The 27,309-nt window shown below is 53.6% G+C and overlaps 1 protein-coding gene across 4 annotated transcripts; it reads right to left on the bottom strand.

Annotated features, from left to right (window-relative positions):
- Nucleotides 1–4: 4 nt before the first annotated feature.
- SMARCB1 (SWI/SNF related, matrix associated, actin dependent regulator of chromatin, subfamily b, member 1) lies at nt 5–27,309 on the bottom strand. 4 transcript variants are annotated; one of them, XM_007196303.3, is made up of 9 exons: nt 27,020–27,309; nt 23,154–23,292; nt 21,493–21,622; nt 19,461–19,598; nt 17,317–17,444; nt 14,091–14,257; nt 7,299–7,489; nt 657–788; nt 5–321 (listed from the first exon to the last, which is right to left on the bottom strand). In XM_007196303.3, exons 1-9 carry the CDS (start codon nt 27,110–27,112, stop codon nt 282–284), a joined length of 1,158 nt encoding a protein of 385 aa, XP_007196365.1. In that variant the 5' UTR covers nt 27,113–27,309; the 3' UTR covers nt 5–281. The 4 variants fall into 4 exon arrangements, with proteins under 4 accessions (XP_007196365.1, XP_007196366.1, XP_057382315.1 ...); XM_007196304.3 differs by having other exon boundaries at nt 23,181–23,292; XM_057526332.1 differs by lacking the exons at nt 5–321; nt 7,299–7,489; nt 14,091–14,257; ... (3 more) ...; nt 23,154–23,292; nt 27,020–27,309 and adding an exon at nt 5,033–7,284.

Here is a 27,309-nt window from a genome sequence, read left to right as displayed (position 1 = left end):
GAAACAGGACCTGTCGCCTTTTATTTAAAAAATGTTGCTTGCCCTGCCTGGGGCTCCTATACAAAAACAAAACACAACCCAAAATGAGGCTTCTTCCTGACCAGAGATGGGCGGTGGGGACTGGAGCTCAGCAAAAGGAATGTGTACCCTGGGGTGGATGACCAGGAGGCCCCTGCCCCATGCTCCTCAGGATGGCCGGGCTGCCCCCTCCTTGCCAGAAGATGGAGGGGAGACGGTCCAATCTTCCAGATGCTCCGTGGGAGCCAAGCACCACTGGGTGGTTACCAGGCCGGGGCAGTGTTGGCCAGACGCCTCATCCGCCTGCAGGAGGGGAGAGGGCGGTGACCCTGGGCAGCTGCCCCTCCACCAGGGATCTCTAGGGCAGCCAGGGGAAGGGGCAGAGACAGGATGTGGTAGGTGGGATCCCCAGCCCCTCCCTCAGCCTTGGCCTGTCTGCTACTTGGGGCCCTGAAGCTGCTCTCTGTCCCACCCACCTCTCCAGGGGTCCCGAAACCTGGTCTAGGCTGTGGTCAGACCAACCCAAGGGCTACTCTTGTCCCCTGCAGGGCTAGACTAGGACTCATCATCCAGGGGCCTGCTGGGTCTCGGGAAAGGTGACGGTCCTGTCCTGCCTGGAAAGGGGGCTGGGGAGGCACCTTGTGTTCCTGTCCTGGTCGCGGATCTTCTTCTCCATCTCGGCATCTGTCAGGGTCTCCAGCAGTGGGCACCACTGATCAGCGTCACCTGTGTTCCGGATGGCAATCTCCACCGTGGGCAGGGGGTTCTCACTGTGGAAGACGGGAGGAAGTAGACAGTTCACAGAGCAGCAGCCGGAGAGGCCCCAGAAAGCGCTGTCCACGCCCCACGGGCAGCTTGAACCCTGGAGCCTGGTTTCTGTGCCCAGCCCCCAACAGGGCGGCAGGGGTGCTGCGGCCCAGCGGACACCACGACAGCGACTCTGGGTCTGCATGCTGGGGAAGGGTCCACAGGACAGCGTTGCAGGGCCAGCTGTTCCCACTGCACCTGTGGGGAGGGGGAGGGCCGTCCGCCTCGCTCAGCGTCCACGAAAAAGGAAAGCAAAGGAGTCCGGACGCCGCTCACCGAGGGCCACTGCCCCCGATGGTCCCACACACGGCTCCTCAGCCCGTCATGGGGCCCAGAACCCAAGACCCCTGACCACTCCACCCTGGGGTCCCTCAGAGATGCCTCCAACTCTGGCTGAGGGCCACCTGCACACCCTCTGGCTAAGTGGACTCAGCGGTGGCGGGGGTCAGCCTCAGCGAGGCCACCAAGGCTGGGGGTGCCTGACCGAGCTGCCGCCTCTGCCAGGAGGGCCAAGCCCAGGCTGCCCGGTGAGCCTCAGTGCAGCCCAAGCCCTGCCCCCATCTACCCGGAGCCCTGTAGAGTCAGCTCTGGAGGAGGGAGAGCGGGGGGGGCCCCAGGGAAGTGCCCGGTGGATGATGGCACAGAAAAAAACGGGCCCCTGGCCTTGGTTTTAACACCTCATCTCGAAAATGGGGACAATGTCCTTGCTGTGAGGGACTCACTATTACTAAACATCCAACGTACATCCGCTATGTGGGGGACAGGTGCCACTCCCACAGCCCCCCGAGCCCGTACCAAGGGGCTGCCCAGCGTGACTGCAGAGCCCCCGCCCACCCCCCTCATGCTGCTCCTCGGCCTGGAGTCTCAGGGACCGCGGGCGCACGGGGCACAGCCCAGGGCTGCCCTGCTCCCCTGCAGAAGTGGGGCTCACCTCTTGCTGCCACAGCTTGGCCCATGGGGTCCATGCCCATGAGGCCCGGAGCTGGAGCTGGTGTTGGTGACTCAGAGGCCCGTGGCTGGGCCGCCCCTCCTCGGCCACTCCTGACAGCTGCTCCCCAGCCGGGTGGCGGTTTGGCAATCCCAAAACCAGCCGGCCACAGACCCAAACATCATTCCTCACCTCGAGGGCTCCCAACCGCCTTCCTCAGGAGGGGAAAACATGAAAGTCGCCAAGCCCATGCGGAGGGGAGGCAAACATGTTTTCCTCTTAAACAAGAGCTGGTGCGTGGGTCCTGGAGGCCCCTGTGTTTACCTCCCCGTGTCTCTGGGAAGATTCCACCCCAGTGGGTTTGTTCTAAAATAAGAACTGCTTGAACCAGGCACGGAAGGATGGGCCTGGAGCCAGCAGGCCCCATAGGTGTTGCAGGGGACATGCGGGCAGAGAGCCGCCCTGCCGCCCTCAGAATCCCCTCTGAGGGGATTGTGCTTCCCGGGCCTCAAGGCCACCTGGGACCCTGATGTTCCCGCGACCTGCGGTGTCCAGGCAGGGAGGCCATGGCTGAGGAGGCAGAGGACCTGGAGGTTCATCTTCGATGTGACCTCACTTTTATGACCTCACGAGGTACAAGAGGCCAGCTGAGAAGCATGACTGTGCCCACTTGGTAGATGAGAACAAGACTGCGATGGTGAGCAACCTGCCCACAGCTCCTCAGCTGGGAGGAGGGGGCAAAACTCGACGTCGCCCTCCTGTTTATGATCAACTAACTTTGGATAAGGGGCCAAACCCACTCGATGGGGACAGAGCAGTCTTTCCAACAAATGGTGCTGGGACAGGAGCCTGGATCAGGCCACCGTTTCTTAGGTATGACACCAAAAGCACAAGCAACAAAAGAAAAAATAGATAAACTGGACATCATCAAAATTTAAAACTTTTGTGGGACTTCCCTGGCGATCAAGTGGTTAAGACTTTGCCTTCCAATGCAGTGGGTGCAGGTTCAATCCCTGGTCGGGGAGCTAAGATCCCACATGCCTCTCGCCAAAAAACCAAAACAAAACAGAAGCAATATTGTAACAAATTCAATAAAGACGTTAAAACAATGGTCCACATCAAAAATAAAAAATTTTTAACTTTTGTGCCTCAAAGGACACTGTCACGAAAGTGAAATACAAACCCACAAAAAGGGAGAGAATATTTGCAAATCATGTATGTGATAAGGGACCTGTAGCTAGGATATATAATGAACTCCTACAACTAAATAATAAAACACCAAATAACCCAATTAAAACACAAAGGACATGAATAACCTTTTGTCTAAAGAAGATATACACACGTCCAATAGCACATGAAAGGATGCTCAACACCATCAGCCACTGGGAAATGCAAATCAAACCACACCGAGATGCCACTAGGGTGGCTAGGATCAAAAAGTCAGATAACAGGGGCTTCCCTGGTGGCGCAGTGGTTGAGAATCTGCCTGCTAATGCAGGGGACGCGGGTTCGAGCCCTGGTCTGGGAAGATCCCACATGCCACGGACCAGCTGGGCCCGTGAGCCACAACTACTGAGCCTGCGCGTCTGGAGCCTGTGCCCCGCAACGGGAGGGGCCGCGATAGTGAAAGGCCCGCGCACCGCGATGAAGAGCAGTCCCTGCACCGCGATGAAGAGTGGCCCCCACTTGCCGTAACTAGAGAAAGCCCTCGCACGAACCGAAGACCCAACACAGCCAAAAATAAAGAAATAAATAAATAAAGTAGCTATAAAAAAAAAAAATGGTTGCAGGGACTTCTATTATAAAAAAAAAAAAAAAAAAAAAAAGATAACAAACGCTGGCGAGGATGTGGAGAAACTGGAGCCCTTGCTCTGCTGGAGAGAATGTAAAACGGCGCAGCTGCTTTGAAAACAAGTCTAGTGGTTCCTCCAAACGCTAAACAGAGCTACCACGTGACTCAGCAATTCCACCCCTAGGTACATACCCAAGAGAACTGAAAATAGGTGTTCAAACAAAACCTTGTGCACAAGTGTTCACGGCAGCACTACTCTTTTTTTTTTTTTTTTTTTTTTTAAGGATTTTCTTTTTAATTAATTAATTTATTTATTTTTGTCTGTATTGGGTCTTCGGTTCGTGCGAGGGCTTTCTCCAGTTGCGGCAAGTGGGGGCCACTCTTCATCGCGGTGCGGGGACCGCTCTTCATCGCGGTGCGCGGGCCTTTCTCCATCGCGGCCCCTCCCGTTGCGGGGCACAGGCTCCAGACGCGCAGGCTCAGCAATTGTGGCTCACGGGCCCAGCTGCTCCGTGGCATGTGGGATCTTCCCAGACCAGTGCTCGAACCTGTGTCCCCTGCATTAGCAGGCAGATTCTCAACCACTGCGCCACCAGGGAAGCCCAGCACTACTCTTAACAGCCAAAAGTTAACACAACCCAAATGACCATCAACTGATGACTGGATAAATAAAGTATGGTCTGTCTATACGATGGAATATCATTCAGCCACAAAAAGGAATGAAGTTCTGATACAGGCTCCACATGGACGAACCCTGAAAACATTATGCTAAGAAGCCGGCCACAAAAAACCATACGTTATATGATTCTATTTACATTAAGTATTCAGAACAGGCAGATCTACAGACGGGAAGTAGATCAGCGGTTGCCCAGGACTGCGGAACTGTGCAAACACACAAAAACCCACTGAGTCGACACTCTAGGTGGTGAACGAAAACAAGCCGGCCAGTCCTGCCGTGGGGCCAGCGCAGGGGCTGCAGCCCCAGGACTAACCTCTTCTGGTGGCTCTGGTCAGCCAGTCCACAACGACCCTGGTGCCTCCCAACCCTGAGGCTGTTCCAGTGACAATGCCTCTGTCCCCCACCGGGCACAGCTGCCAGGTTCTCTGACCCTTTGCCTGTCCCCAGCTTGCTCCGGCCACTCCTGCCCTGGCCACCCGCTGCCTCCTCCCCGGCCCACACCCTCTGGCCTCGGTGGCCAGGCACTCGCACCTCCTCTGCTGGACAGCGCGCTGGTTCTCCTCTGTGTCCCCAGACAGGGCGCAGGGCTGGCCTGGAGGAGGTGGAGGAACTCTGCAGGATGCCACCCCCCTCACAGTCTCGGTGACCATCTGACACCCTCACACCCTCTGCCCAGCCCTCCCCTGGGGAGCCCTGCCCCCTCGTCACTGTCTCTGTCTCCATTCCGCTGGCTCCAGGACATCTACATGTCCTTCTGGTTCAGCTCTGTCCTCTAGCAGCCACACGCCCGCGTCCCCCTCATACTCACTGCCTGCCTCTGCCCACATCAGGCCTGCCTGGCCCGCTGCCTGTTCTCCGCACTGGTGCCCCTGCTCACGCATGGCCTGTGACTAGCCTGCTCCACTGTCACAGAGGAGGGCACCGCGGCCAGACACCGGGCTGAGCTCAATCCGGGGGAGACAGCCAGCACCAGCTCACAGGAATCCAGAGTGCTTCCAACGGGTGATGGGGCCCAAAGCTTAAAGTCCCCTTGAGGAGTCACGTGACTCAGCAGCTGCCAAGCCTCGCGTAGCAGAAACCAGGCTGGGGCTCCCAGTCCAGCTCTCTGTGGGCCAGGCAGGCCCTGGCCCTGGAGACGCGGCGAGCCCCTCTCCTTTTCCCAGGCAGAGGCTGGACAGCAGGGAAAGGCTGCTACTGGTCTCCCAGGGAGCTCCCGAGGGGTGGGGAGAACGCGAGGTGGGGTGAGGAGACAAAGTTCCAGGCCCCCTGCTAGCCGCAGTCCTGCCCCTGGATGATAAAGCCTGACCTCGCGCTCCCCTTCCTGTCCTGGCAGCTCTCCGAGCACCCTGCTGCCCAGCCCAGACCCAGCACACGTGAGCCCACGAGGCCTGGTTGGCTGGGGAAGTGCAGAAGCCCTCCTGACGCCAAAGAAGGCCTGTGGCTGCCTCCAGACCACCAGGCAGGCTGCACCCACCCAGCTGGCTGGGCCAAGCTGCTGTGGAGGGGACGGTCCCCAGTGGGGCGGCCCTGCCTTTGATCCTGAGGATTTGAAACCTGCATCCTCAGTACCAGAGTCATTCCCACCTATACAACGGAACGTGTTAACTGGCTGCTGAAATGGGAGCACTCCATCCAAGTCCTGACCTGCACCCTCCAGGGCCCCCGGGGGCCTGCTCTGGAGCTGCAGGTCACACTGCCAACAGCCCGGAGACCCGGGAATCAGAGCAGGAGGGATGCGGCCTCGTGTGTGGACACCCTCCAAGTCCCCCTGCTGCACACCGGTGAGATGTGGGCTCTGACTCAGCATTTGGGGATAAGGGACTCCCAGGACCTCAGGGTCGACTCTAGGAAGCAAGGCCACCCCAGACTGGCCCCAGGCTGGTCGGCCTCAGCTTGCATGCTGTCAGTGGACACGCACCGCGACACCGTGAGCAGACCTCCCATGGGATGCAGAGCATGGGCCTGGACCCCCATCTGTGGAGCAGGATCCCCAGTTAGCGGGGCTGCTGGAGGTTATGGGAGGCCATGCATGTTATGTCAGCTGGGACGCCCGGGGCCTCAGGCCCTGCGGGTGTTGGTCATTCCTTCTCTCTTGCTCAGAGCTACAGGAAAACTGAGAAGGCTACCTCCTGGGATTTCTGGGAGAACCAGCTGAGACACAAACAGACTCATGCGCTCCCTTAGCTGTTCCGTCTCTGCAAGGCTCTTCGTCTTTGCTCCTCTGCACCACCTTAAGGGGTGGTCCCTCAGTAATGGCCTCCAAATGTGGACGGTGACAGCTTGACGAGCAGAATAAATCCTAACATCCTGTTTTGATGCAGAGATACTCAGCGCCGCCCCCGCTGGCACCCCATCCCGCCGAGGTAAAGGAGCTCAGGGGACAGGGCTGGATGTGACGAACAGTCCTGTCGGTGGGCGAGCTCTGCTATGTACTTAACGCTCGCCGACTCCTGCCCCGGCCAGGCCCGCACGGCAGGGCCACCAGGAACAGGAAGGCCACATCTGTGTCATGAGGAGCCCCGTCCCCCGGTCCACCCCCACCAGCACCCAGGACACTGGACCAAATGCTCCATTTACACTCCCTACCCCCGCCCATCCCCAGCAGCCTGAACGCTACTCCCTCTTCCACACCGGCACCCAGTACGGGTCCAGCCAGCGGGGGCGCCCACCACCCACTCTCTGACTGAACAAGAGGCGACAGCAGCCTCTTGACTCCCCTCCAGGGAAGGCAGCATGGAGTAGCCCTTGTTTGAGATTCAGTGCCAGTCCATCAGACGACCCTGACCGAGGAAGGGTCTGGGTGAGTGCAGGGAGGAGGTGGCGTGTGAGGGTGGCAGGGGCTCTTGGCGGCAGAGTGGCTGAGGACAGAGGGGCAGACCCGCCACCTCCTTAGATCCTCCTCTGTGATGGGGGATGGGAGGAGCCAACAGAGGCCGTTGAGCCCGCAAGGCTGCCCTCGGCCAGACGGCATCATGAGGCTCCAGAAAGTCCCAAAGGCATCACCACACACAGGGGGAAGCCTTGTCCCCAGAATGGTCTGCAGAAGGAGGAGGAGGCACCTGTCCGAGACCTACCTGAAGGCGTAGGTCTTCTGATGCCAGCTCAGCTGTCCCCGGATGCTGTACGCGATGGTGGTGACGAACTCCCCGCCCAGCCCCAGCTCGGAGCACAGCTTCAGGGCAAACTTCTCCGGCGAGTTCTCCTTCTCTGACATGTCCCACTCAAACTGGTCCACCAGGGAGATGTTTCCCACGTGGATGTTCAGCTGGGCCAGAACCAGGAACACGAGTCAGAGCAGGCAGAACTGCATCCCCCCACCTCCAGGCCCATGAGAAAGTGGGACGGCTGCCCTTATCCCTCTGGCTGCAACTCCCCATCCGCAAACGGGGCTGACCCCACAGACCTCCTGGGCGGCCAGAGGGACTGTGGTTCAGGGCCCGGCACTGTCACCCTCTAGGGAGGGCCCTGGAGGGCCCTGGGCACCTGAGTCCCGCCTTGCCCCTGTTCCCACCCCCTCGCTCCCCGCACCGGCCGATACCCTCTTCTCTGCCCTTCTACCGTGCCGCTCTGGATCTTTACAACGTGATAAACACTGGTCACTCATCAGATACTATCCCCGAGCCCTCCCCTGAGCCAGTGTCTACCCCCCTACTCTGTCTCTTCACGGAACATGCCCTGCTCTGAAATCATCTGCTACGTGCGCTCACAGACCCACAGCCCGCATGGCACAGGCAGAGCCTGGGTGGGTGGGGGTGGGGGGCGGCGGGAGCGGAGGCCATGCCGGCTCCTCTGCCTCGCTCCCCAGAGGCATCTGTGAGACGTGCCACCTGCAGCCACAGCCTGTGCCCCAGGAGCTCCCCACCCTGACTTCTCACCCCACAGATGACCTGGGCCTGCTCTGAAACTGGGCATCAGCGACTCACAGGAAGGACAACTCGGGGTCTGGCGGCATTCACTGGGCATCGTGTGGAGACCCCTGCCCCTGCTGTCCAGCCCTCTGCCAGCCAAGCAGGCCACGGTGCACCTGCCCCTTCATGCTACTGTCCCCAGGCGCTCAGCTGGGCTTTTAAGATTCGGATCGGGACTCGTCCATGCCTTCAGAGAAACGTGAGGCCCTACCACCTGACCTGTGCATGAAGTCCTGCACCTCTGGGCCCCCTGCACGGCGCTCCACTCTGCAGCCAAGGCCCCGCCACTCCTGCCTCCAAGCCGCGCCCTTGCTGGGCGACCAAGCAGGTCTGCAGGTGAGAATCGGAAGAGCCGGCCCTTTCCAGCAGGAACCACGTGTCTGGTGAGCCACGTCGGCACAACAGGACCGGAAAGCAAAGCAGCAGCAGGCAGCCCGTGGACACATCACACGGGACCAAACCGCCCTGCGCACCACTCGGCCTGGCCATCAGGGGTGCCACGCAGACCGGTGCCTGTTTGTGCACTGCGCCGACTGCTCATCAATGCTATCGTTTATTAAGAAATACAGACTCCTGCCGACCCAGGATGCGCACAGGGGACACATAGTGGGAAAAACAGACAGAGTCATCTTCATGGGTTGACATCCAGTGCGGGGTTAAATACGTGAATGAGGGGATATCAGAGGTGTAGGTGCTGAGGGGAAGAGGGGGAGGGGCGGAAAGTGCAGTCAGCTGTTAGCCAGGAGCCCCAGGAAGGCTGCCCGGGGGAGGGGGCATTTTAGGAAGAACTGGACAAGCTGAGAGAGAGCAGGGTGGGGCTCCTGGGGGAGGGTCTGGGCAGAGCAGGGCATGAGACCTCCACAGAGAATGCGGAAAGCTCACAGAGTGGGGAGTGGGAGCCGTCAGGGGGGTGGTGGGTGGTGAGGGGCGGCTGGACTGTGGGGCCAGGCCCCCCAAGCAGGCTCCCCAGCTTTAACCTGTATCACCCACATGCCATTCCCTCCCCAGAAAGGGCCCACCAGCCCCCCAGAGTCTGACAGCTCCACCCTCAGCCGCACTGAGCCCCACGGCCCTTGAGGGCCAGGTGTCCTGGTCACAGTGCCAGCCTGGGTTTTCGTTCCGCCGCTCCAGGAGCACCTGTAAGCGGCTGCCCTAAGCTAAGGTGCTGCTCTGTGAGGAGACAGTGGTCAGATGTCGTCCTCCACTGTGTCCCAGAAGCACCGGGCTCCTTTGCAGTCTGTGACACACGGGAAACCCTGGATGTGGCCATCAGCATGCTCGCCTACCAGGTGGCACACTCCCCCCAGGTCACAGTGCCCACGAGGCTCTGCCCCCCTGGCAGCAGGCCTTCCCTGACTAGCTGTGTCCGGCCCCAATGCTGGCAGGCCCTCACGACCCCAACCAAGCAGGACCCCAACCTGGGGATGGTCTCCCAGCAGCCTACCAGCCGACACCATCCCATGGGTGGGGATTATAGGTGGGTGTGAGGGCCTGAATGGACCCCATGGCTGACAGCTGTCTAGTCACCAAGAAAGCCTCTGATCAGGGAGCAGGTGATGGTCCCAGGTGGATTTTCAACTGCCTGACAACTTTCTGTATGGCTGCCCACAAGTCCCATCAGGATAATAAAAAGATGACACTCAGTTACAAGAAAATGTCAGAGAAGCCAGCTGTCAGACTCACAAGGACCCTCCCTGTGGCTGACCCCGCCTATCTGGAACCACGCAGTTGGGTGTAGCCAACTCTGCAAGCCCACGTCCCCACCATGGTTACGGGACAAAGACGCAGCACAGAGCAGAGTAGGGGCCATCCTCCAGGGGCCACAGGCTGCGCACAGGGACACAGGTGTTGGTCCCACAGCTGCACCCCACACATCCCTGCCGCTTCTCTCCTAGGACATCCCCCTTCTTTCTCACCTGTGCCCTTTTTCTGCTAGTTGGCCATAATGAGAAACTGAAATAGGTTAAGAAAAATAAATTCATATTTCTCTTAAAAGAAATTAACTAGCAAGGAGGTTGAATCAGTAATTAAAAACCTCCCTACAAAGAAAAGCCGTGGACCTGATGGCTTTACTGGTGAATTCTACCAAATGTTTAAAGAAGAACTAATACCAATCCTTATCAAATCCTGCCAAAAACAGGATGGACTTGAGGACACAGGGAGGGGGAAGGGTAAGCTGGGACGAAGTGAGAGAGTGGCATGGACTTATAAACACTACCAAATGTAAAATAGATAGCTAATGGGAAGCAGCTGCATAGCACAGGGAGATCAGCTCATTGCTTTGTAACCACCCAGAGGGGTGGGAAGGAGACACAAGAGGGAGGAGATATGGGTATATGTATATGTATAGCTTATTCACTTTATTATAAAGCAGAACTAACACATCATTGTAAAGCAATTATACTCCAATAAAGATGTTAAAAAAAAAAATCTTGCCAAAAAACTGAAGAGCAAGGAACACTTCATAACTCATTGCCTTGATACCAAAGCCAGGCAAAGATACTACAAGAAAGGAAAACTATAGACCAATACTTCTCACGAACATTGATATAAAAATCCTCGGGCTTCCCTGGTGACGCAGTGGTTGAGAATCTGCCTGCTAATGCAGGGGACACGGGTTCGAGCCCTGGTCTGGGAAGGTCCCACATGCCGCGGAGCAACTGGGCCCGTGAGCCACAACTGTTGAGCCTGCGCGTCTGGAGCCTGTGCCCCGCAGCGGGAGGGGCCGCGATAGTGAGAGGCCTGTGCACCGTGATGAAGAGTGGCCCCCACACCACGATGAAGAGTGGCCCCCGCTTGCCGCAACTGGAGAAGGCCCTCGCACGAAACGAAGACCCAACACAGCTAAAAATAAATAAATAAATAAATAGAGTAGCTATTAATTAAAAAAAAAAAAAAATCCTCAACGGACTTCCCTGGTGGCGCAGTGGTTAAGAATCCACCTGCCAATGCAGGGGACATGGGTTCGAGCCCAGGTCCGGGAAGATCCCACATGCCTCAGAGCAACTAAGCCCATGCGCCATAACTACTGAGCCTGTGCTCTAGAGCCCAAGAGCCACAACTACTGAAGCCCGTGAACCCAGAGCCCATGCTCTGCAACAAAGAGAAGCCACCACAATGAGAAGCCCACACACTGCAATGAAAAGTAGCCCCCACTCGCTGCTACTAGAGAAAGCCCACAAGCAGCAAGGAAGACCCAATGCAGCCAAAAAAAAAAAAAAAATCAACAAAATACTAGCAAAACTGAATTCAACAGCACATTAGAAGAATTACACACCATTATAAATGATACAACAATATAAATAAATTATAAAAAGTGGAACCTATTCTGGCAATGCAGAGATGGCTCAATAAGAAAACCGATCAATGCAATAAACCACTTGAACAGAATGAAGGACAAAAACCATATGATCATGTCAACAGATGCAGAAAAAAGCATTTGACAAAATTCAACATGCTTTCATGGTAAAAGCACTCAATAAACTAAGAATAGGTGGAAACTATGTCAACATAACAAAATTAATACACAAAAAAATCAATGTAAATATCACACTCAATGGTGAAAGACTGGTAACTTTTCCTCTAAGATCAGGAACTAGCCAAGGATACCAACTCTTGCCACTTTTATTCAACATAGCATTGGAATTTCTAGCCAGAGCAATTAGGCAAAAATAAGAAATAGAAGGTATCCACTTGGAAAGGAAGAAGTAAAGTTATCTCTGTTCCCAGATGATATGATCTTATTTGTAGAACACCCTAAAGATTCTACCAAAAAACTATTAGAACTAATAAATGAATTCAGTAAAGTAGCAGGATACAAAGTCAACACACAAAAATTGGTTGCATTTCTACACACTAACAATGAACAATCTGAAATTAAGAAAAAAATTCCAATTACAATAGCATCAAAAAGACTAAAATACTTAGAAATTAACTTAGCTAAGGAGATGAAAGACTTGTACAATGAAAACTATAAAACACACTGAAGGGACTTCCCTGGTGGCATAGTGGTTAAGAATCCACCTGCCAATGCAGGAGACACGAGTTCGAGCCCTGGTCTGGGAAGATCCCACATGCCGCGGAGCAACTAAGCCCATGCGCCACAACTACTGAGCCTGCACTCTAGAGCCTGCGAGCCACAACTACTGAGCCCACGTGCTGCAACTACTGAAGCCCACGCGCCTAGAGCCCGTGCTCCACAACAAAGAGAAGCCACCACAATGAGAAGCCCGCGCACCACAACGAAGAGTAGCTCCCATTCTCACAACTAGAGAAAGCCCGTGTGCAGCAACAAAGACCCAAGGCAGCCAAAAATAAATAAATAAATAAATAATTTAAAATTTTAAATTAATTAATTTAAAAACATGCTGAAATAAATTAAATACATAAATAAATGGAAAGACATCCCATGTTCATGGATTGGGAGACAATATTATTAAGATGTCAAGACTGCCCAAAGCAATCTACAAATCCAATGTAATCCCTATCAAAATCCCAACAATATTTTTGCAGAAATAGAAAAACATCTATTTTAAAATTCATATGGAGGGACTTCCCTGGCAGAGCAGTGGTTAACACTCCGTGCTTCCACTGCAGGGGGCCTGGGTTCGATCCCTCGTTGGGGAACTAAGATCCCACATGCACACGGTTCAGCCAAGAAAAAAAAAAAATTCATATGGAATCTAAGGACAAAGGACGTCCAGCCAGAACAATGATGAAAAAGAACAAAGCTGGAAGACTCACACTTCCTAATTTCTAAACTTACTGCAAAGCTACAAGAATCAAAAGAGTGTGGTACTGACAAAAAAACAGACAATAGACCAGTGGGACAGCCCAGAAATAAACCCTCAAATATGTGGTCAAATGATTTTCAACAAAGTTGCCAAGACCATTCAATGAGGAAAGGATAGTCTTTTCAACAAATGGTTTTGGGCCCAAAACAGGATATACATATGCAAAAAAATCAAAGCTGGACCCTTACCTAACACCATATGCAAAAATTAACTCAAAATGGATGGAACATATAAATGTAAGAGCTAAATCTATAAAACTCTTAGAAGAACACAGAGTGAAAGCTTTATGACATTGGATTTGGCAATGATTTCTCGGCTATGCCACCAACGGCATACGCGATAAATGAAAAAATAGACAAACCGGACTTTACCAAAATAAAAAAAATTCTATGCATCAAAGGGCACTATCAACAACATAAAAAGGCAACCCACAGAATGGAAGAAAATATTTGCAAATCACTTTATCTGAAAAGGGATTGCTATCTAGAAGACCCAGGGAACTGCTAAAGCTTAACAACAAAAGAACAAAAACCTGATTCAAAAACACAAAGGATTTATGCAGACTTAGAGGATAAACAAATGGCCAATAAGCACATGAAAAGATATTCAAGGTCACTAATCAACAGGGAAATGCAAACCAAAACCACAATGAGATATTGCTTCATACCAAGCAGGCTCTGCAGCAGGCAGGCCTGGGCCCAAACCCCAGTTCTATCACTTCTCAGCAGGGCAGTTGGGGGTAGGTGGCCCTACCTCTTCACTTGTAACACAGCATCTTCCCCTAGGATGGTGGGGGTTACTGAGACAGTATGGGGTGTGCTTGGCCCAGCCTGCCCATAGGAAGAGTGTGGCAGTGTGCTCATCTTACTGTAGCCTTCCCTGCTCTACCCGTCAGCTGGCATAACTCCCTTTGTACCACCCAGGCTCTGCTCCACGCCTGGCAATGCCACAGCAGCACCCCGAAAGCATCCAGAATGTGATACCTTACTCAGAAGTCAGCCCACGCCTTTCCTGGGATAAGCTGCCTGAAAGACAGCTTTCCAGAAGCCCTGTCCCACAGCATGAATCCCAGACAGGCTTCTGTTGAAGCCTCCACGTAGCTTCAGCACCCCATGACCCCCACCAGTACAAGGAAGGCCCTGGTGCAGGGCGGAGAGCTGCCTACCTTGATAATGACACGCTGGTCTGACTGGTCCTCCAGGATGCTGTCTGTGGGATAGGACTCGATCTGCTGTCTTATGGCGGAGGCGATGGCTGGTACGAACGTCAGTGGGTTCAAATCCAGGTCATCACAGAGAATTTCTGAAAACATCTCAGGGGTCATCAGCTTCTCTGAAATGAGGTGAGAGGTATGGATTGCTGGTGGACTACAGGGCCTAATGTCACCGTGCTCAGCCCTGACCTCCCCCAGCCTGTCCTCCTCTGCCAACCCACCTGGATGAAGATGAGCATGAAGATGAGGACGATGGATCCTCCCAGACATGGTAAGGAGAGGAAGCACAAGACGAACACCCCCCTTCTGGCCCTCAATCCATACACACCCCCCCCACACACCTCTGGAGGTGGTCAAGACCCTATGTGCTCCCCAACCCCAGGCTCCCCACTCCCGGGCTTAGGACTGCACAGCTCCGTTAGTTCTAACCAGTGAGCTGTCTGGGGAGGGGCGAAGCAAAGGCACTTCAGAGCTGATGTGCCACTTCCTCCCCTCTTCCAACCCAGGCAACCAGGGAAGCCCACGTGGAGACACAGGGAGAAGATGGTCTCAGAGGAAACCAACGCTGCCAACACCCTGACTTGGACTTCCAGCCTCCCGAACTGGAAGGAGATAAAACCTGCTGTTATGCCCCCCAGGCTGTGGGACACAGGTTCCTTCTGGACAAGCCACTTGGAAGCCAGCATCCACTGGAAGACGGAGCAGGTGCATGCCCATCCACCACTTCCTCTGCAGTGGAAATCCCTCAGAGATCACCCGGGGCTGCGTGTGGCTTTTTACAAGCTCCCGCTGAGTTTCTGACTCTGTGGGCAGCACACGCACTCGACAAGGTGACGGCGTGGGGGTGGGTACGGATCCTGGATCCTGGAGATATAACTGCCTCAGGTATGAGCTTCATGGGGACTGTCCACTACTGGCCGGACTACAGCACGGTCCTATGCAGTCAAATGTTTTCCCCCGACCTGCCCTCTTTCTCATAACCCAAACTTCAATGACCACGTGTCAAGCTGGGATGAGCCACGGAGAAGAGAAAGCAAAGAGTGAATTCCCGGGCTTCCCTGGTGGCGCAGTGGTTTAAGAATCCACCTGCCAATGCAGGGGACACGGGTTCAAGCCCTGGTCCGGGAGGATCCCACGTGCCGTGGAGCAACTAAGCCTTGCGCCACAACTACTGAGCCTGCGCTCTAGAGTCCACGAGCCACAACTACTGAGCCCGCATGCTACAACTACTGAAGCCCACGTGCCCAGAGTCCATGCTCCACAACAAGAGAAGCCACTGCAATGAGAAGCCTGCTCACTGCAACGAAGAGTAGACCCTGCTCGCTGCAACTAGAGAAAGCCCGCACGCAACAATGAAGACCCAATGCAGCCAAAAATAAATAAATAAGTAAAATAAATAAATCTGTATATATATATATAAATAGAATGAATTCCCTCACAAGCACTCGGCATGATTCCATCTTCAAGAACGAGGTCTGCTGGGACTTCCCTGGTGGCGCAGTGGCTAAGAATCTGCCTGCCAATGCAGAGGAAACAGGTTCAAGCCCTGGTCCGGGAAGATCCCACATGTGGCGGAGCAACTAAGCCCGTGCGCCACAACTACTGAGCCTAAGCTCTAGAGCCCGCGAGCCAAAACTACTGAGCCTGTGTGCCACAACTACTGAAGCCTACATGCCTAGAGCCTGTGCTCCGCAATGAGAAGCCACCACAATGAGAAGCCCACACACCGCAACGAAGAGTAGCCCCCGCTTGCTGCAACTAGAGAAAGCCCGTGCGCAACAATGAAGACACAATGCAGCAATAAATAAATAAATAAATAAATAAAAAGAATGAGGTCTGCTTAACAGACAACTGACCCCACTATTTCACTAGCCCAGAACAAGGGCTAGAGACCAACCCTCCTCACAGCACCACTGTGCCAGACCTGAACACTCAGCTAGCCTACTATTGATAACTCATACATCCAGTTTTAGTGAAGCAGCAGGAAGCTAAGGTGCTCAGGCCAAGCATCCTATGAGTATACTGTGCAGAGGATTTTTAAAATTAACTTTTTTAGTCTATGATCATTGTAGATTCAGATGCCGCCTTGATTACTGCAGCTCCACACCAAGTCTTGGGATTAGAAAGACTCGTTCCTCCTACTTTCTTCTTTTCCAAAATTGCTTTAGCTACTCTAGTTCCTTTGCCTTTCCATTGAAATTTTAGAATAATTTTGTCTAAATCTACAAAATGTCTTGCTGGGATTTTCAAAAAAATTGCATTAAACTTGCATATTAAAAGGGAAGAGATATGGGGATATATGTATATGTATAACTGACTCACTTTGTTATAAAGCAGAAACTAACACACCATTGTAAAGCAATTATACTCCAATAAAAATGAAAAAAAAAATAAACTTGCGTATTAATTTAGGGAGAATTAACATCTTGAATCTTCTGATCCATGAACATAGTTGTCTGTCCATTTATTCAGATCTCCTTTAATTACTTCCATCAGTGCTTTATAGTTTTCAGCATACAAAATGTTTCCTGAAACAAACTATATGTTTGTAAAATTTACACCTTTTTTCTTAACTGAGTAACTGTAAATAGTAACATATTTTTATACTGGACACTTGAGTGTCCACGTGTGCACTGACAGTATATAATATATAGAAATACAATTGACTTTTGCATGTTTATTTTGGGTCTTGTGACCTTGCTAAGACTTGGTTATTAGTTCTAGCAGGTTTTTTTGGTAGGTCTCTTGGGATTTTCTACGTAGATAATCATGCCATCTACAAATAAAGACAGTTTTATTTCTTCCTTTCTGAAGCGTATGTTTTTTATATCCTTTTCCTGCCTTATTACACTGGCTAGTACTTCCAGCACCATGTTGTCTATTCCCAATTTCCTGAGTTTTTATCAAGAACGAGTGTTGGATTTTGTTAAATGCTTTTTCTGTATCAATTGATATAATCAAGGGATTTATCTTTTCTAGTCTGTTAATATGATGGATCACACCGACTGATTTTCAAACACTGAACCAGGTTTGCATTCCAGGATTTGAACCCAAAGTCCACAACCTCCAAATCTATTCCACAAAGCTCTGAATGTCACAATCAGAGTCCAGGGTCCCCCGACGGGCAGCAGGCAGGAAACAAGACTGTGTGCAAGACGATGGGTTGGCCACCACGTACCGTTCATGTTCCAGGTAAAGGCATCCCGCAGCTTCTGCCCGTCGATCTCCATGTCCAGTCGGATGGGAACCAGCACCTCGGGCTGGGACGCGTTCTCATGGATCACAGCTGGGTCGTGGTCGTCGAAGCTGGAAGGGAGGCAGCAGCATGCTCAGCAAGGGGGGCTGGGGTCCCTGCACCCAGGGCCTCCCTCTCTGCACCACTGGTCACTGTGACCTAACCAGAGGGGAAACCCCGCTTCTTACAGGGACTTGTCCACTATGGGCTGAGTGGGCAGAGACAGTGCCAGCAGGGGTCCATGCTAATGGACACGCAGGACGGGAGGGGAGATGCTGACTTGGGCAGCAGTACAAGATGGAGATGTCCGAAGTAAGGGAGATTTAAGCCCCAAAGCAGGCAGTACTCCCAAAAGCGGAAGCCCTTGAGCAAAGGCCGAGGGGCAAGAGAGTCAAGAGCTGCTGAGGGAAGGAGGGGTGCAGATGGGGCGGAGGAGCAGTGGGAGGACGCTGGGAAGCCACAGGGGTCCAAGTGCCCACAGTTCTCCATCTCCAGCCTCGACCCCGAGAGAGCCCCAGGAGGACTGAGAGCAAGGCAGTTCTGTGCTCACACCTGCATTTTAGAAAGACGAAGCGGGAAGATATGGGGTGAGGGTGGGCGCAAGAAACCCAAGGGCGGAAGACCGAGGGTTGAGAACTGTTCTCAGAGAGCTGGGGGCACAGATGATAGATAAACAAACAAATGAGGAAAACACCCCCTCTCCCGGCCCAGACACGAATGCTCTAGGAGACACCTTCAGGGAAAGGGACAGAGTGGCCATTCTAAAAGGGGAGGACCACTCTGAGAAGTGACATTCAAACAGAGATGGGAAGGGAGAAAAAGAAAGGGTGAGGAGGGAAGGAGGAGGGGGAAAGGGATGAGCCTGCAGACGCTGGCAGGAAGCAAGGGAATTGCGAGGGCAGGAGCGCCTGGGCGGCTGAAGAGCGCTGAGGAGGCCACTGTGCCCGAGGTGAAGGGCGGCAGGAGCCGGGGCCAGAGAGGGGCAGCCACCACCAGGACTCTGTCAGGTGGATGCTGGTGTGACGGGGCATCTAGAGGACCTGCCCTGGGTGAAGGGGCACACGCCTGGTGGGGAGCTGGCCAAGGGTGGTCGGATTCTGGACACTTGGAGAGCTGAGCAAGTAGAATTTGTGGAGACTGGCTCTATGGTGTGAGAAGGAGGAAGGGTTCCAGGATTGTGGCCCAAGCACAGGAAGGACGGGATTGTTGTGTCCTGGAGTAGAGAAGCCTGCAGGCAGCCTGTGCCGGAGGTGCTTGGGGCGGCATTCAGAGGACAGCTTAGTGGGCGGGAGCTTGAAAAATGGCCCCCCAGAGACATCTGTGTCCTAAGTCTTGGAACCTGTGACTGTCACCTTATAGAGCAAAAAAGGCGAGGGAGCCTTGTCCAAGTGGGCCCTAAATTACATCACAAGTGTCCTCAAAAGAAAGAGAGGGAGAGGGAGTTCCCGGGTGGCCTAGTGGTTAGGATTCCAGGTTTTCACTGTGGTGGCCCAGGTTCAATCCCTGGTCAGGGAACTGAGATCCTGCAAGCCACGCGGCACGGCCAGAAAAAAAAAAGAGAGAGTGTCAGAGAAAGAGAGGGAGATTTCACACACACAGAGGAGGCCATGTGACCACGGAGGAAGAGACTGGAGTGATGCTGCCACGAGCCAAGGAACGTGGCAGCTGCCAGCAGCTGGAAAGGACCCTGGAGGGAGCAGGGCCCGGCAACACCTTGATTCCGGCCCAGTGAAACTCCCAGCCTCTGGAACTGTGTGAGAATAAACTTGTGTTGCTTCAAGCCACCCAGTTTGTGGCATTCTGTTCTGGCACCATGGGCAACTAAGCATTGAGTCATGCAGATGGCAGAGAAAAGGTCCAGGGACTGCGCCCAGGAACGCTACCTGAGGAGCTGGGGGTGAGCGCAGGCAGAGCCAGGCTGGACCACGTGGAGGCCAGTCATGCTGGACACTGAGGGAGACCAGCCCCAAGGAGGAGCAGTGCAGCGTTTCGGGGACAGGAGGTCAAAGCAGAGCGTTTTTCTGGGGAGGAGGAAACTAAAACATGCTGGAGGACCTCGGTGGAGTCAGAGGGCGAGGCCCACTCACCACAGCGGGAACGTCCTCTTCTTGTCCCGGCCCATGCGGTTCCTGTTGATGGTGGTGGAGCAGGGCACGGCGTCCAGGTGGTGGGAGCTGTTGGGCAGGGTGGGCACCCACTGGCTGTTCCTCTTAGCCTTCTGCTCCCTGGGAGACATGGAAATACCTCCACTCAGTCTACGAGCCGAAACTGCCCACTAGGCATCAGGTCGTGGTCAGTGGATGCCCATTGCGCCCTTGCTGGGCCCCAGGTCCCAGTGGGGACCTCTGTGCACCCCAGACTCCGCAGGTGTCTATTCCCTAGGCTCCCACCAGCACCTGCTCTTGGGTTAGGGGAGGTGCAGAGGGGCCCCAGCCCAGTGCCTGAGCCATGACCCAACGTGCTACATGCTGGGCACAGCTGCACGGAAGCACCGTCCCTTCTGCGAGGAAGGGACTGTACAAGAAGGCTGCCCAGAAGAGCAGCCCTGGAGCAAAGCCTTAAATGCTGAGTCACGGTTCATGCGTGGAGGAGAGGAGAGCATTTCAGGAAGAACACAGAGGGCAGCAGGGCTGGAGACACAGAGAGGGTCCTGATTACAGGGGCTGGCGTGCTCTGCAGGAAACGGATGCACTCAGCAGGTGGCTGTGAGTTCCTGGAGGTTTGAAGCAGGCAGAGACTCAGACAGTTATTTTAGACATGCAGTCCAGGCTGAGAGAGACTAGGCAACGGCTCTGGCCTCTGGGCCTTCAGACCAGTAGAAGTGAGAAGACACATTGGTAAATACTCTCTAGAAAATGATGCTCAAAGTAATCCAAGGAACCCATGTCCCACAAAGAGCTCACTCTTCTCTCCAAATTACAAGTTGCTTTTACTACTAGGAAAGTACCAAAAGCTGACCGACAGGAGGGGGTGGGCTCCCACCTTGCTCTGTGAGCCCCTTCATCACACTCGGGCCGTGTCCCTAGTAACCTGGGAGCAACGTGAGGGCAGCAACTGTACATAACTCACTTTTCCATCCCCAACCTCTGCATCATGTCACCTTCATGATTTTCCGCAACCGCATCACTTGAAACAATGGCCTGCCCCCCGCCTTAGTGCTCCCACCATCTCATGCACATAAATGCATGTTTTCTTGAGAGCTGAAAGCATCACGCAGGTATTCTGCACGTCTCGCTCATGTGAGCCAGGTTTCGGGTTGCTGCAGGGTCTACTTACCCACAACACACCATGTAATCCCAGACTATTTGGGTGTCTGCATCTTCGCTCACACAGCCTTTCCCTGAGGCAGGACACTAAAGGGGCTCCCTAGTTCTCTTTATAATTCACATGCCACCAATAGCATCTCTGTACTTATAATGGTTTTTGTTGACGGTATAAATTATTTCCCTGGGACAAATTCCCAGGAGTGAAATTAATAGATCAGAGACCAACAAAAAACTTTGAGGCCGCAATGCCTGAGGCAGAGCCGCCACGGTGGGCGTGAGTGTGCTCACTCCATGACGCCCTCCCCGGTTCTTTATGTTGCTAGTTATTTATTTTTTTACTTTGCATTTTTAAAATCACACCCAAGAACAAACATCATTCCCTGTGTTTCTTTACTCCTGTGCTTCAGTGTGGATCACGCTTTACCTATTTGTCTACATAAAATAGACAAATACTTGGGGTATCCAAGTTTTTCTTATAAATCTAAATGAACAAACTCTACAAGGTAGCAACTTCCCAATTACTCCCCTGTTTAACTGTTAATGTAAATGCTCTTTCAAAGGATCTACGTTGATACGTTCAAATCTATTGTTTGTTTCTTCTGTGAGTTGATCTGGGCCACTAATTGTTCTGACAGATTAGTGAATTCCACTTTCAAAGCATTCTTAATGACTCTCCAGAACCCAAGACTTGACTTATGTTTCTTAGAAATTCCAAAGTCAGAAAAAACTTCAAAGCCTGGCTAAGACGATCTGTAAACACAGTGGGTAAATTGCTGAAAAGTATTTTGTTCCAGAGCATGAGAAAAATACCCATGGGTGTCCCGAGAGCGAGCCGAGCCCCGGGGTGCACTACCTGAGGTAGGTGGGGGGTTCCGTGCTGATGGATACGGCCTTGTACTTCTCATCGTTGCCATCCAGAATCTCTTCCACCTCAGAGGCTTTTAACAGAGTCACGCTGGTGGCCAGGGTCGTGTATCCATGATCTGCAACCAGAGATGCGGCTGCGGTCACCCTGCGGGCGGGCAGTGAGCAGCAGCAGCCAGGAGATGCAGCACACTGAGGTCCTCACATGCAGGAGGTGGGAAAGCGGGCGTCAACCTCACTACTGCCCAATGCTGGCCTCTTCCAAAGGGACGGTCTGGACCCTGGCTTTCTCTAGAGGCCCTCCTGGGTCAGCACCCCCTGGATGGACGGGGACCAACGTGTCCCAGGAGGAGCACTGGCTCCAGGCACAGGGGACGCCCATGGGCAGCTCAGCCCGCGGGGCCTCTCGGGGAAAGGAAGGCTCCAGAGTGACACCGCCAGTGGGAAGAGGTCTGACACCGCTGCAGTCCACGACACGAAGCAAGGTGGAGATGAAATGAGGGGTGAGAAATATTTTTCTTTTAAAACAAGAGCCCAGAGAGTTGGAAAGAGCTGCTGTACACCAAACAGGAATTCCTGGCCCAGCGCCAGTGGATGCGAGCTGCCCGGGAGCGGGGAGTTCTAGGCAGTTCAACCACAGCTCGCCTAGGGAGCCTGGTGGAGAGACAGATGGTTACAGGAAAGAGTCTCCCGAGCGCGAGGAGCGCGAGGCCAAAGGGTCGCCAAGGCATCCAAGGGGCAAGCGCAGCTGGGGACGCACTGGTTAGTGACTGGCGCTCCACTGGGGTGGAGGGAGGACCAGGGAGGCTTTGGAAAGCGCAGGAGGGAGTGAAAGGTTACAGCAGCGCATAGAAAAGCAGCTCCGGCTCCTGCATTAAAAGAATACGATAGACGAGACCACCGCAGCGCCTACAGACGCACTGGCATGGGACGGACTGCGAAGCGCACATGCACACACGCAGGGACGCAGGCACACGCACGCAAACGGGCACACGCACGCAAACGGGCACACGCACGCAGGGACGCACACGCACTTGGGCACACGCACACAAGGGCCAGGCCGGCTCCGCTAGGCAACCCTGCCAAAGGGAAGGCAGCTTCGACTGAGGCCAGAGGCACAGGGCCTCTCCCCAGCTCAGAGGTGAGGAGCACCCTCTGCCCGCCCTCCCGGGTCGGGTAGCAGCGCCCCACAGCCCCAAGTGGGACATGCACACGAGCGCCAGCGGACCGACTGCCAGAACCAAGTGCCACACGATGGATGTGCGATGTGCGCTGGGAAGCGAAGCGGTGAAAGCCGGAGGGGAGCGGGGGCTGGGGCGGCCCCCCGCCGCCCGGGCGCATGGAGGGTGACGATGGCAACACGCCCGCGGCAGATGGTAGAGCATCACAGCATTCCTAAAACGTTTTCAGACCAGCAGTCTTCACAACACCCTCTCCGCCCTGGCCCCGCCCCCTCCGCCCACCGCCCGCTGCCAACACCTGACCCTGACCGACCCTGACGGAGGACCACCCGCTCCAGGGGGACCCCAGGACGCTCCGCCACCCTAAGGTCAGGGCTGCCGTGAAGACGCTCCGGAGTGAAAACGTTTTATCTTCATGACATAAGCGAGTGGTTTTGAAACAGGTTTACAAACCCTCGTGAAGACGCACCCTTAGTGTTAGGTTTTGTTTTTTTACCATGTGACGATGCAACTATTTTCTTCCTCTCTTCCACAGTGGCTAGTCGCCTCCAGAGTGAGGGGTATCTCTTGTACAGAGAACCTCGGAACATACGGAGGTAGTTTCCCACCTATGAGTAAAGCGAGAAGGCTCATTATAAGGGTCGCAGCTCCTCGAGGAAGGGGAGGGCCCTGGCTCAGAGGCTCTGCTGGATAAGTGACAGACAAACACACCTCGACTTGGCCCCCAGGCCTCCAGGCGCCAGGCTTCCAGCAGCAGTAAAAATACATTCTGCTGACATCAGGGGTTCAACAGCAGTTCGTATCTGGCCTACATCTGTCCTTCTGGCAGGGGTAATAACATCTGCATCCTGACGACAGGACCAAGTTCAGAAAGGCCTGACCAGACACTGGGGAGGCAGGCCCCCCGAGCTCACTAAGAAGCTCGAAGTGATTCTGATTTTGGACTAAGGATCTGTGGCACTTTCCAGAAATGTAAGGCCTCTCTGACTTTCTTTTATCTTAAGACTTTGATATTTTTACGATGTAATAAAGACCAAAAAGGTCTTTTAATTTTAGACAGATGCAGGATAATTTCCCCCATGGCCTTTGTTGCTTTGTTTAGTAACAAAACTCAAACCAGAAATACCAAAGGAATTTTCCAAAGAGTTTAAAATGCACTTATCAGCAATCCTTAGATTGCTATATAAATCATTACTGCCCCAAACAATAGCTTCAGTTTGCCTGTACCAAATACTCGAAGTACGACTTACTTGATGAAAAGAAATCTAGTCCTAAAGTTTTTATAAAGAAACTCCATTGTTTCACTGACTTTTCAAAAACGAACACTTGAGTCACATGGCCAGGGACAGCAGGTGGACTGGGTGCTGGCTCCACCTGTGACCAGGCATCACTTCCCTTTTCTGGGTCTCCCTACATCTCTGTCAGATGTTCATCAACTGTGAAGTTCACCCACGAAGGACCACTTCTACTACTTTCCCACTTACCTACCCCATTATAGTATATTTATTTTTAAAAAGTTTCTCCATTTTTCATGAATCAAAGATTTACACGATGCCCAACCAGGGCTGCCGAACAGTGCAAGAGAAAGTGGCCACAGGGTCACTGGTGCTCCCCACTGCAGGCACAGACCCATGCGAGTTATTTGGCTTGAGTGTGGTTACCGTCCAAGGGTAAACACATAGTTTCCATTAGGTTTTTGAAAAGACACTGACTATAATGCCCCCACTACTACTTTGCAGGTCCTGCAGACCTCCCACACTCCTAGGCCCTTCCCAAGGTCCCTTCAGAACTTAGGAGACCAGGCCTGCCTTCCTGGGTTTTCCACGAACAAGCCTTTGCCACCTCTGGACCCGGGTTTCCCAAATGGAAAACGAAGGTGTGGTTATGGAGATTTCCTAGGATCCTCTCAGCTGTGACTCTGGCGTGGTGACAACGGCTGCCTGCAGATGGCAGGAGAAGGGTGACATGCTCACTGCAGCTGTGGATGCCCTCCCAAGGCTGCTACACCCAAGTGTGTGGGGGCGCTGAGGGTACTGCTCTGGCGGGCCCACCTCTCTGAATACTGTGCCTGTTTGCCAAGGGCAAGGGGCCTGGGGGCCATCCACCCAATGCTGTCAGAGGAGCTGCTGCTTATCAGTAGACAGCACTCTGACCTTGAACCCTTCCCAGGCCTCCCAAGGCCTGATGATTGTTAAGCCAGGCCCCAGAAAGCAAACTGCCTCTCCCTTCTCCCATCTGGTCTCTATAAACTGCATCTCAGGACAAACGTTCTCACTCAACAGGGCTGAAAGAGAAGACTGCAGTTAGCTTTCTAGAATCTAAAATGTGCTAAGGGGAAGATCTTAGAGACCATCTAGTCTAAGCATCTCATTACATACATGAGAAAAGTGACACACAGGCAGAGCTGGAACCAGGCCTCCTGACGTTCTGCCCACCTGGCTGCAGGCTCCACCTAATAAATGCAAGCTTGATTTTCAAAAGTACCACCGACTCAGAGCCAATGCTAAACTGACTGCTCTTCCTGACCGTTAGATCAGGTAAAGGTTTCTTTCTCTCTTTCTTTTTCTTAAATTAACTAATTAATTTATTTTTGGCTGCATTGGGTCTTCGTTGCTACACGCAGGCTTTCTCTAGTGGCAGTGAGCAGGGGCTACTCTTCGTTGTGGTTCCTGGACTTCTCATTGCGGTGGCTTCTCTTGTTGCAGAGCACAGGCTCTAGGCGCGTGGGCTTCAGTAGTTGCAGGACATGGGTTCAGTAATTGTGGCTCGCAGGCTCTAGATCGCAGGCTCAGTAGTTGTGGCTCATGGGCTTAGTTGCTCCGCGGCATGTGGGATATTCCCGGACCAGGGCTCGAACCCATGTCCCCTGCACTGGCAGGCGGATTCTTAACCACAGCGCCACCAGGGAAATCCCAGGTAAAGGTTCTCTAAACAACCTGTCCATCATCACAAACTGAAACTCCTCCACTGCCTTTGTGCCCACCGGCCGATGAGGACCATTCTGAGCTATGGCAGATGGCAGGCACTGGCTCCTCTCCTCAGCATAGCTAGCTTTGAAGAGTAGTATTTTTATGATGACATGAAAAATGTGTTGCATCCTGCCCCTTGTGTTTTTCAAAAACTGGAGAAAAAAGGAAACACTAAGGTTCCGATGCTACTGAAAACACTGGTCTCATAACTCAATACAACTCAGACAAGCCAGGAATCACAGGGAGTCCTGGAAGCCTCAGTGTGACCATCATGAGGCTTAATTCATTCACACTATGTTCAACTGTGATGGAAAAAAAACATTGTGGGGGAAAAAAAGAAAAAAAAAAAAAGGAATGAAATGTCTAATACTGAAAACTGCTGCAAGGAGAAGTAACCGCTGGCATTTGTAACTGCTTTAACTCTCCAAGATCTGCACTTAACTCATTACATGAGGAAGACACTACTGCTTGGTGTTTGCACGTCTAAATTGCATATCCATAATTTAAAAATATATGTGTATGTGCATGTACACACACAAACCGGGGACTGCCAAAAAGGCCTAGTTTGAGGCAATCTGGAAAAAATATACTTGCTATAAACTACCAGTGAAGAACCAGTTGTAGGGTTTTCCTAAAGTTAGTCATCCACATGATTCAACAAAGTGCTGAAAAGTCACTTTTAGTTAAGGATTAAAGGCTTAAGGCTCTTTCCCCTGTACTAACTCAGAGTTAGTTCAAGATATCCGAAGTGTCAAGCGCTTCCGAATTGCTGATAGATCTAACTCGGGGGCTGCGGCCTTAGCCATCCAAAAGCAAGCATCCTCCTCCCAACCTGTTTCCTCACTGGTAATCAAAGGTCAGAACAACTCCCCGCCCACCTCAAAGTTCACGAACACGAAGGGGGTGAGCCCTCACTAAGCCCCGTGTTTCGAACATACGATTTCAGGATCCCAGCTCCAGCAGTGTGGGAGGGGTGCGTGTAAGGGGTCCAACATCTCCCCCCACGTGTCTCAAGAGATAACTTAACACCCCGTTTCTATGTGCCCGGCTGGAGCTGTGGAACTCAGCGTGGCCCAGGGGCCCCTGGACGCCGCAGCCCTGGCAGCCGGGCGAGTCCGCGACTCCGCAACACCGGTGGGTGAACCCAGGCGGCCGAGCGCTGGGCGGGGGCCTGCTCAACCACGCCCCGGTCAAACCACGCCCCCAGACACAGACAGACCACGCCCCGCTGGCCGGCCGCGCACGCGCGCGCCCGCCCGCCGCGATGAATGGAGACGCGCGTTCCCGGCGCGCAGACCCGCCCCGAGGCTCCCGCGGGGACCAGGCCGGCCAGGGGCCCGGAGAGAGAGGACGCGCCGCGGGCTACCTCAGAGCCGATCATGTAGAACTCGCCGTCGTCTTCCAGCTGGAACTTGACAGGCTTCTGCCCGAAGGTCTTGCTCAGCGCCATCATCATCATTGCGGCGGCAGAGTCGGGCGGCCACGGCCGGGGTGCGAGGGTCAGGAGGGCTGAGGCGGGGCCGGGGAGCCCCGAGCCCAGGGAAGCCGAAGCCGGAGGCGAAGGGCTGGCCGAGCCGGGCCGGGTGCTTGCGCCGCCGCCGGACTTCTCCACCGCCGCAGCAGACGACGACCAGGCCGCACTCAGTGCGCAGGCGC

Source organism: Balaenoptera acutorostrata, chromosome 13, assembly GCF_949987535.1.
Source record: "Balaenoptera acutorostrata chromosome 13, mBalAcu1.1, whole genome shotgun sequence".
NCBI classification, from domain to species: Eukaryota; Metazoa; Chordata; class Mammalia; order Artiodactyla; family Balaenopteridae; genus Balaenoptera; species Balaenoptera acutorostrata.
This window is presented reverse-complemented; position numbering and strand designations above follow the sequence as displayed.